Source organism: Marmota marmota, unplaced genomic scaffold (genome assembly GCF_001458135.2).
Source record: "Marmota marmota marmota unplaced genomic scaffold, marMar, whole genome shotgun sequence".
Taxonomy (NCBI): domain Eukaryota; kingdom Metazoa; phylum Chordata; class Mammalia; order Rodentia; family Sciuridae; genus Marmota; species Marmota marmota.
The window spans coordinates 5,834,371-5,845,723 of NW_026000057.1; the positions used below are offsets into that span (position 1 = coordinate 5,834,371).

The 11,353-nt window shown below is 40.6% G+C and overlaps 1 protein-coding gene across 1 annotated transcript in view; it reads left to right on the top strand.

Annotated features, from left to right (window-relative positions):
• Arhgap10 (Rho GTPase activating protein 10) overlaps positions 1-11,353 on the top strand; it is a 258,740-nt gene that overhangs the window by 18,182 nt on the left and 229,205 nt on the right. The window contains exon 3 of the mRNA XM_048813852.1: positions 1,516-1,691. Within this exon, the coding sequence (XP_048669809.1) occupies positions 1,516-1,691 (176 nt within the window). The remainder of the gene's footprint in view (positions 1-1,515; positions 1,692-11,353) is intronic.

Here is an 11,353-nt window from a genome sequence, read left to right on the forward strand (position 1 = left end):
AGTGTCATTCCCAAGTTGTCCATGAAGAAACTCCAGCTTGGAAGGGTTGTTGCCTATGCAGGGTCACACAGCTAGCCGCTGGTGACACTGGCATGTGAGCCAGAGGCTGACTTTAGAAGACACCAGTCATTGTGCTGTGGTCTTGGCTGAGCTTCTTTGAGATAGTCTTTCCAAAAGATACCTAATATTACTTTGTTTTTAAAATGTCAAAGTTTCAAAGGTTGGGATTAATACAGTTAATCATGTTGTAAAATTATCATGAGTGTTTCTCTTTAAGTACTGTATGCATACATTTTTTTTTTTAATAGATGTAACAGAAACTTGTCAATCTGCCTTGACTTTTAGGATATGAAACTTGGTAACCATGAACTAAAAGGTATAATATTCTAACTTCTGCATCAGAAATTGGGCTGAATGTCTTAGATTTATGTACAATTTCTAAGTTTTTAAAGAATTTTATGTTAATTTTTTTATTTTTACATCTCTGTACAAAATCTGGCAAGTGGTAGGGAAGAGCCACTGATTTGTAGGAGATTGAGGCTCAGCCAGAGAACGTGCAGGGCCTGAGGTAGTGATGCAGCTCTGAGTCTAGTTGTGCAAAACTTAAATCCAAGTACAGCATTTTGCCATCATGCCTCAGGGCTCTCCGCGGTATTTGCAGGATGGTGTGAGGGTGGCATCCCAGACAGAAAGCTCCTGGTGACCCTTGATCTTTGAGGGCAGATCCCAGAGTATAGGGTTCTCAAGAGATGTAGGGCAGCTTCCTGAGTCCATGTTGACAGGCTCTATCCCTTCATTAGTGGAACAAGGGTTAAAGCATCTCCTCTGTGTCTGGTTTTGTTCTAGACCTTGTGATTTTAGCAGTAAGCCAAATTGATAGATTCCTGACCTTCTGAGTGTACCGCCAGCAGCAACTTCAGCCACCCTGGGGGCACTCCATCCTAGACTTTTTCAAGTCTAATGCCTTTCTCTGTTTTCTGCTTCTTGCCTCCATCCTCCATCCCCCCAATCCCCCCTTTTTACTTTTTTTGGTTCCCTGGGCTGAGGCAGAACATCGCGATGGTTTAGACTGGGAGCTGATCCCAGGTTCTATCCTTGGCTCCACCATTTAACATGGCATGCCTTCTCTCTGCCACCTTGTGCTTATCTGGAAAATATCAAGTGTAAAAATGCCTCTCTAGTTGGGTATGGTGAAGGTTAAATCAACTAATACACTGTTCTTGGAACAGTGATCAGCCCTTTAGGGGTGATTAAATAAATACTAGGTGGTTACTGCACACACCAAAACCATTTGGAAGCACTGCCTTTGAAGTGATCTTCTGGTTCATGATGTGTTAGTTTCTTCACATTGAGCATAGTTCCTCTTGGTAAACTGGCTCTACTCGGGGCCTGCCTGTGGCAGGGTTTTAGATGGACATGATTCTTCTCAGGGCTTGCTTTTTTGGGGGTGATGGTGGTGGTATGGTATAATGAGTTAATGTAGTAAAGTCATCAGAAATAATTTTGGTTTTAAAGGGTGTTTTTCCAGCTCCCTGACCTTTTATACCTGAGTGGCCACTGGTGGCATCTGCCAGTCCCTTCACAGCTCCTGTCAGGAACCTGTGTTGCTCACAGCCCCTGTCAAGGAGGAAGGACTCTTCAGGCCTGTGGGACTTCCCTCCCTCATCTCCTGAGGAGGCTGGCTGGATTGGGTGAGACCCCAGGCGGCTCCTTTGGTGGCCTTTGGTGGGAAAGAAACCAGGCTAACTGGATTCTCTGGAGAAATTTAACTCGTGGGGGAAAAAAATGGAGAAGCTGTGGAAAGAATGCCACATGGTATCCTAGGAGGTAGTGACATGGCTACAGACCCTGAGTCAGCATCTGTTCCAACAGCGGGGATTCATATGGAGTAGAAGAGATGTGACAATGGTAGGGGACAAAGGGACAGAAGTAAACACTCAGAAGCCAAGTTGTGTTAGGGTGGAGGCCCAGAGAGAAGAATCCAGGATGTAGCTGTATAGCAAGTTCTTAATCACTGCAAGTTTTTCACCTTTTTATGGGCTTTCCAATTGTGTTTCCATTATTTGAGTCTTCAGTCCTTGCATTCATAAGGTTCTAATTTACATCAGCCTTAAGGTGTGTCTAGTCCTTCTTGTTGGGTCACATAATATGTATAGTCCAGATTCCCATCCAATGGGTTCCTCTCCTGTTGTTCCTAATGCCTTCAGTGCCTCCTCTGATGTTCACAGTGATCAAAATTGTACCTGGTTTTTCTTTTTTTTTTAGGACTGTTCAAGACTGGACCCCCTCCCCCACATTCCATGCAGTGTTTCTCAATGTTTCTTGAGTTTGTCTTCTGAGGAAACCCTGTGGAATTTGTAATTTGGACCTCTCGGTCCACACGCAGTGTGATGGCAATTTCCCTCTGATCTATGTCATGAGCTACTTTTAGGACAGAAGCCCTTTTCTACTTGAATTTATGACTCTTTGGGCTAAGCAAGTAGAACTTTAAATTCTGGTAATCCTACCTCAACTTGGACCCCAGAAGGAATTTTTTTTTTTTTTTTTTTTGGCCCTTTGTTAAGGGAAGTCTGTCCCTCCCGCCCCCTTCAAGGTTTTCTTTACATTTTTAAAGAGTTGGATAGATATGGAGGAGTTGTACTCTTGGCCTTGTTTGGCAGCTGTGGTTTCTCATTTGTGCCATTGGTGATACTCCAGTGGCAGAATGGTGACAAAGCTCACGTTTTATTAGGTCAAATGAACACCTGATCTCCAAATCCCTGCTAATATTTACTTTGGGCTTTACAAATATACTATGGTTAAAAAGATAACATTACTCCTTTCTGTGGACTTTTCTGTTTCCCCTTTATTAGGACGTTTTGGAAACCAATTGCCAAGTTACTATATATAGTTCTAAAATGTCTGAGTAATATAGTTTTGTCATTGAGCTTAAGAACCCCAATCTTTAAAAACAATACTTGCAAATAATGTTCTTATATTTCTTTAAAAACCATACGCTAATTCCTACATTTCTGCTAACAGAATCATGGTGTTAGTTTGCTATGGTTGTTGAAAGAAAGTACCATCAGGGGCTGGGGTTGTGGTTCAGCGGTAGAGTGCTCACTTAGCACATGCGAGGCCCTGGGTTCGATCCTCAGCACCCCATAAAAATAAATATTAAAAAAAATCAACAAAAAAAAATTAAAAAATATCATCAACCATGGGACATAAGCACCAGAAATTTATTTTTATTGCTTCCCAATTCTGTAAGTCCAAAACCAAGGTATCAGTGGGGTTGTCCCCTCCCACCCCACCACCCCCAGGGCCGTGAGGAAAGGAACTGTTCCAGGCCCCTCTCCTTGGCTTGTAAAACAGGCCATCTTTCTCCTGTATCTCTTCCCACTGTCTTCCCTCTGTGTGTGTCTCTTGTCCATGTTTACCCTTTGCATAAAGACACCAGTCTTATTGGATTAGTACTACCCTTATGACCTCACTTTAACTGAGGATCTCTGTGAAGCCCTTGTGTCCATAGTGTAGTGGAGTTTAGGACCTCAACATATGAGTTTTGGGGAGAATTCAGTTTAACTTCTAGTACAGGAGAACAGGAACACCCAACTCACTCTCACAGCATGTATGCACCAGGCTTTCTTGGGTCAGCTGCCCATCCTTATTCCACCCCTAATGAATTTAGTGCATGGTCAGATGTGCCACTACCTGTCAGCTGTAAGATGTGGTGGCTCTGGGTCAAGGAGTTTGCTTGAGCTGCAGAAGTGGGAGGTGACATGTTTGTTTGTGACATTCTGGTTGTTTTCCATTTATAAATGATGCTTACATGTTTGGTCCAAAGCTGCTTACCTGCTATGGAACCAGTATTTGAACCTGGGTTTGTGAGGGTACAGAGCCTTTTTCCTTTGAGTAAACTACACCATCTCTTAATTTACGTTGCCTTTGATTCCTCTTCTGTAAAGAGGGCCACTGGACTAAATTGTTTCTGAGATCAAGTTATCTGCCAAAATCCTTTAATTTAAGCCAGAACCTGAAATCTGAGTGGATCCACAGGCCTGGAAGATACCTTAAACATGTGAGGCCAATGGGTAAAGAAACTAGGAGTAATCAGGCCATTGGTAACCAGGGAGTCTGAGATATTCAAATTAAGACCCTAAGTAAAAGAGTGGCCAAATAAGGGAATAAGACCACCAGTTTTTGGGCACCCATATTTAGGCACAGTCCTGGAAAGGCCAGGCCATTCTAATTTTCAGCATGTTATCTTGCCATTATAATGTGTGTGGGTCCAGCCATTCTTATTTTTTTTTCCTTAAGATGCCATTTTATGCATTGTTAACATTTTTTATACCTTTATTTCATTTTATATGGTGCTGAGGATTGAGCCCAGTGCCTCACATGTGCTAGGCAAGCGCTCTGCCACTGAGCTACAGCCCCAGCCCCCATCCTTGTTTTCTATGAAGTGGAATTAGAGAAGTTGGGGTTGAGAGTAACTTGGCCTGAGGATTCTTTTTCATATCTAATCACTTCTCCTTATCGTCAGACACACATGGACATGCACATGCATGAATACATGTCCTATGCTGCCTTTATTGGATGTGCTATTCAACAGCTGGGCTGTGTATTTCTCACAGAGGTGTGTGCATCGGATTTTCATTGCTATGAACAAAATAACTGACATAAACAATTTGAAGTAGAGAAGAATTGACTTCATGGTTTCAGTCCATGGTCGGCAGGTTGCATTGATCTGGGCCTGAGGTGGGGCTGAACATCATGGCAGAGGGCCTGGCAGAAGAAGGCTGCTTTAGCTCATGGATAGTAAAGAAATGGGGTGGGGATTGGTGGAACCCCAAATCCTTAAGGATAAATGCAGCCCTGATGACATCTTGGATGTAACCCCATGATGCCCATTTTAGCCTTCAGACCTCTGTGCACTATAATAATAAATTTGTTGTTCTAAGCCACTGTATTTGTGGTAATTTATTATAGCAGCTGTTGGGAACAAATGCCTAAGTGTTAACTGTTTATTTTTTTTTCTGTTCTTACTGTATATGTTGTCTGAGAAAAAGGAATCTGTGGCTAGGTGACTGCCAGCATCATCTTCTGATGTAGTGGCCTTTGTGCATGTTCTGTCTCCCTCTCTGCAGTACCTAGGCTCATTCGATTCTGATTCTGCAAGATGTATGCAGTATTGTAGAAGTGTGTAGTGTGGTTTAGGGAAGGCTGGATGACATTATCCAGTGAGGACTTGCCTGTTGGACTCCACCCCTTTCTGAAGGGTTCTTAATGATTGGTAATTTTGGTAATCAGTATCCGATTGTCCGTTATATGCCATATTGGGTTTTAAGCCCTGCACTCCAGCTTTATGGAATTATTTTGGGGTATGTTCACCGTTGTGGGCTTGGATTGTTCTTTTACTTCATAAATTTGTCACTTCAAGTCATTCTAGTGACTTTAGATGTTACATGTGTTGAACACACTACACAGAAAACCAGGTGGGCTGGATTTAGAGTTAGGGCCAGGAATACTTTACCTTAAGGGCACCAGGAGTTTCAGGACAATTGGCCTGAGAGCTATTAATAGAATGCCTGTGATTTGGCCTTTGGGCCTATATTAGCCCAGTGCTCACTAGCCTTGTGCCCACAAGGTGTTTGTATGATTTTTTTAAAACCTACAAAATGAGTTAATTTCTCTTTAGACTGATCCAGAGAATCTACAATGTTATCCTTGCATATAGTGCTACTGCTGGTTTCATAAAACATGAAATTATGAAGCCAATCCACAACCCTAGAGGAATTTTGTTTAATGTCCAAGTTACTTGGATTAACATCAGCATTATTTCTTTGGCAAGAATCTGGCATGAGAGAGATTAAATTCTTAGCATCTCTACCCTGTTCCTCTTTAAATAAAACATTGACGAATTTCGGGACATGTTTGGATGTGCAGAGTGGAGAGCAGTTTCCTTGGCAGACCTTTGCATTATTGATAATCCAGTTGTTTCGGTCTCTACATGAAAAGGAATGTGAACTCCTAGGTACAGTTTCTCTATTTAAAAAAGGCTTTGGAATCCAATGGTTTGTAAAGAATTCTGTACTTTAAGAGTAGTGCAAACAGTGTATTCATTCACTGTTTCCATTTCAAGTCCACCATTATAAGAACATGCCACATTTTTCCAGGTGTCCTCATTGGTGCTTTTGTTGTTGGTCAGAAGTTGTAGAAGATAGCTAACAACCATAGGATCAAGGACTTGTAACTTCAGATGTTATAACACACCCAAATAACATACCCAGAGTGCTCCTGGAAGTTCACTCAAGATGGAGCAGCCTAAGCGGGCTTTCCAGCCACTCTGGCCAAGCACCTACATTTGTTTCATATTTCATACTTAACTAAAAGCTATTAATATATAGATGACTCTCCTAAAAGCTATTAATATATAGATGACTCTCCTATTAGAAATCATTTCTCATTTACAGAATCGAGGGCAAGCAGTGACACTTTGAACCAGGATCTGGAGGCTCTCCGAAGCTGAATTCAAACTAGTTGGTACAAAGGATCGTTAGAAATCATTATGAACAGCTGTGTGCCAACAAATTTGATAACGTAGAAGAAATGAACAAATTCCTGGACACTAAACCCTACCAAGATTAAATCATATAGAAATAGAAAGCCTGAAGAGACCCAGTAGGTAGATTCTTGGGTACATAGACCTTGTCAAGGATGAATCATCAAGAAACGGAAAACTGTAGAGACCAATACCAAGTTTGATTGTGTCAGTAATAAAAGTCTCCCATCAAAGGAAAGCCCAGGACCAAACAGGTTCTGAGTTCTATCAAATATTTAAATGAGAATGAATTCTATTTTTTAGTTACAGAACACATTTGAAGGAATATTTTTTTTTTTTTAGTATGACCAGCAATACACTGATACAAAAACCAGACAAGGACACAACTACAGGCCAATATCCTTGATGAGCATAGATGCAAAACTTTGGACAAAATGCTACAAAATGAATCCAGTAGCATGTTAAAATGATAAATTCCACTTGATCATGGTAAATAATCTCATGGATGTGAAATTAAGAAATGTGATACACCACATTAACAGACTGAAGAACACAAACTATATGATCATCTCAATAGATACAGAAAAAGCATTTAATAAAATTTATTCTTGACAAAAATACTAGAGATTAGGTATAGAAGGAACATAACACAGTGAAGACCAACATTATACTAAACTGGAAAAAGCTGAAAGCTTTTCTTGCTAGGATCTACAAGATAGACCTACTTTCAAAATTCTTATTCAGTGTACTACTAGAATTCGTAGCCAGAGTAATTGGGCAAGAAGAAAGATACAAATTGGAAAAGAGGAAGTAAAATTGTCACTGTTTTCACATGACATGATTTTATATATAGAAAACCCTGTAGACTCTGCAAAAAAAGCCTACTAGAACCAATAAAACAAATTCAGCAAAGTTACAGGACGCAAGAGGAACAAAAAATTGTAGCATTGCTATACATGAAAAGCAAATTATATGAAAAAGTAATCCCATTTATAATAGCTACAAAAAATGTATGTAGGTATAAATTTCACCAAAAAATTGAAAGATCCCTGGAAAATTTATAAAGCATCAGTGAAAGAAAGGATAAAAAATGGAAAGACATTTCATGTTCATAGATTACATGAATCAATATTAAGATGTCCATAGTACCCAAAAGGACCCTTGAGATTCAGTATAATCCCTGTAAGATGACATTCTTCACAGAACTAGAAAAAAAAAAATCTTAAAATTCATATGGAACCACAAAAATCCCAAGCAGTCAAAGCAATATTGACTAAAAAGAACAAGGTGGGAGGCATTGTACTGACAACAAAATATACTATAAAGCTATAATAATCAGACTAACACAGCATTGGCATAAAACAGACAAGAAGACCAATGAAATGGAATAGAGCACCTAAAGTAAACACACCCATTTACAACTTTTTTTTTTTGCTAAGAACATGGATCAGAGAAAGGATAATCATTTTCCCAGCACCGTTTATTGAAAAGACATCTAACACACAAAAGAATGAAACTAGACCCTTATATCTAACAGCTACAAAAATCAACTCCAAATGGGTTAAAGACTTAAATATAAGGCTGTAGGTATTCTGACCAGGGAATCATTCCTCTGGTGAGCAAACTCCTGGGGGTAACTGGCATTCTGTTTCCCACACTTGGAGTGCTCAGCAGGTTCTCCTTGAAGCTAAGATAACTGATACAGGTGCAGTATCTAGTTGCTATGGTAATATCCTTCTAGAAGAGGATTTGTGTCTTATCAGCCTGGACTTTGATCTCAGATATTCAGCACCTAGGATTAAAGTAATAATGTTAATGTAGTCATGGCACTAATGACCTAGCGTAACTCTTTGATATAAACAAACGTGGCTGCTTGGAGGGGCAGCTATTCTTTTCTTGCCTCTGCATCTTGTGTCTGTTTCCTTTATTTTCCTTACAACAGACCTGAACCTACTGGAAGAAAACATTTAGAGAAACTCATTTCCCTTTGGAATGGGTTGTGCAGGTTGCAATTAGGAGTAAGAAGGTGGCCATAGTGACCATAATGTACTATATATTTCAAACAGCTACACTAGAGAATTTTAAATGTTTCCACTCTAAATAAATGGTAACTGTTTGAGGAGTTTCAGGGATAGACAGTCTCAATGCTGTCCGTTACTGCTTCAGGGAAGTGATGTTTGAGAGTGGAATGAGGATGACCTTGAGGACATGTTGCCTGAGATAATTCCTAGTAAGTGAAGATGCAAGTGGCATGGGGTAGCACTGTTTCGGAAAGGCTGGTCTGAGGGGGAGCATTTCCTGACCTGAGCTTCAGAGTTGAGGGAGCAGCAAGGTGAAGCATCCCTACCTGGAATGGGTTGAGACACGTCAGCCAAGAGCTCGCCAGTGTGGCTGGATCTTGGAAAGTGCTTGCATGCTGCCTGGATTACAGTGGAAACTGAGTTATTTTAGAAGGGCCTAATGAGCTATGCGTTAGGGTTGTTATGTCTTTAAAATTTAATTTTGGGGTTGGGATGTAGCTTAGGGGTAAAGCACATATTTAGCATGCACAAGGCCCTGGGTTCAATCCCTAGCATTCCCTCAGCCCCGACCCCTGGCAGTTATGGTGTTTAAAAAAAAAAAACAAAAAAAAAAACAAAAAAAAACAAACAACTATATGAAACCAACATACAGTTTGAAGAATAATGCAGCTATCCTTAGCGGTCTATGGGGTTTTGCGATATTAATACCTTTGTAACTCTGACCGCATTGTTGTCCTTTGTACCCAGAGGTAAGCATTGCATGGCTTTCGAGACTGTCCTAAGATTTTGTGACCCATGTAAACAACCTATCAAGTACTCTAGCTTGTTTTGAACTTTATATAAGAGAACTATACTATGTCGACGCTATTGTCTTACCGTTTCCCCCCTCCAAATTGTTTCATCTGTGGTGATACGTGAGTTTATTTATTTTACAGCATATGACTATACATACTATAATTCATTTGTGCTGCTGGCAGATATTTTGTTTCTCCTGGTATCTGGAGATTACAGTGATCGGGTCTGCTGTGGATCTCTTAGTGTACTGTGTTAACAAGTACCCATGGCATGAGGTTTTTTTTTTGAACTTACCTAGGAGGAAATCATCCAATCTCCTAGAAAATGCAGCACACCTTAAAATGTGAGGAGTTACACTAATTCTTACTCTGAGGTGTAGGAGCATTGGTTCCTCCACATGGTCACACCAGCACTTGGAATTGCCAGAATTAACTCTTGCTGATTGGATGAGTGTATTGAGGTGTCTTGAGGTGTTAATGTTCACTTTAGTGGTTGCTGGTGACTGGAGTACCTTTTCCTGCATCTCTGGGCTACCTGATTCTTTCAGATCCTTTTAGGAAGGGCCTATTCAAGTTCTGCTTAATGCTTTTTAAAAAAAAATATTATTTATTTTTATGTGGTGCTGAGGATTGAACCCAGGGCCTCACACCTGCAAGTCAAGTGTTCTACCACTGAAGCTACAGCCCCAGCTTAATGTTTTTTTAATTGAACCCAGATTTGACTAGTTTTTCTACGCTAGCTTTCTATTTTCTTTTTATTTATTTATTTATTTTATTTATTTTTTTTTAAATTTTTTATTGTGGGTTGTTCAAAACATTACAAATTTCTTGACATATCATATTCGACACTTTGATTCAAGTGGGTTATGAACTCCCACCTTCACCCCATACACAGATTAAGTGATCGCCTCTTACCTAGTGGCTTAGAACAGCAGCCATGTACGTATGTCAGCGTGGGCTGCAGCCTGGGTAGCTCTTACCTCTGGACAGCCTTCACGCATGTGCAGGGAGACTGCTTTTGCAGTTTGCAGCCAACTGCTGGGCCAGCAAGGGGTGACCAAGCCACACAACTTTTATCAGCCAGCAGGCAGGCAGGCCTGGGCATGTTCACATGGAGGACAGTTTTAAGTCGAGCAGAGGTGGGTCAAGTTTCTTGAGGGGAAGGCTCAGAATTGGCTCAGTGCCACTTTCCCCATATTCTGTTGGTCACGGGACCACCCCAGATTCAAGGGCTGGGAAACACTAGTTATCCTGGGGAGGAGCTGCAAAGTCACATGGTGCAGATGTGCCTGCCAGGCTTGCAGTCCCCCTGGTTGTCCTTTTCTTCCATCCTCCAAGGACAAGAAATTATAATCCTGTGCCATCTTCTAATGGTTTCACAGTTTTGCCTTTCCCATTTAGGTCCTTCAGTGGTTTTTTAATTTTAAAGAGAAAACAAATGTGGAACCAGCAAAACAAATGTCAATTTCATATCAATTTTCTTGATATGGAATTTAACATAATGTCCTCATTGTGCTGAGACAGGAGCTGGGGAAACATGGGAGTCATTGAGCAGATTCTTATAAAGTGCTTTAGATCAGAAGAATGCTAATGTATTGGTCAGGGCGTGGGCTTTGGACAGATGGCTCTTGAATAAAATCAGTCCTTGACTATTGTGGTAGCTATGTAACCTTGTGCAGATCACTTAACATCTCTTAGCTTTAAGTGTTTCATTTGAAAAGTGGAGATAATCCATTTTCTATCTCTCTTGAGAATGTTGAATGAAGATACACTCTGCAAACAACCTGGCATTGGGAATGGCCATTGAAATAAATGTTCACCTATTTTATTATTTTTATAGTGCTGAGGATCAAACTCAGGGCACTGTTCATGCCAGGCAGTGTTCTACTTATGAGCTATATCCTCAGCTCAGTAATTGTCTCATTGGGCAAGTCACTAAACCTCAGTGAGCATAGGGGTGTGTGTGTGTGTGTGTGTGTGTGGTTTTTTTTTGG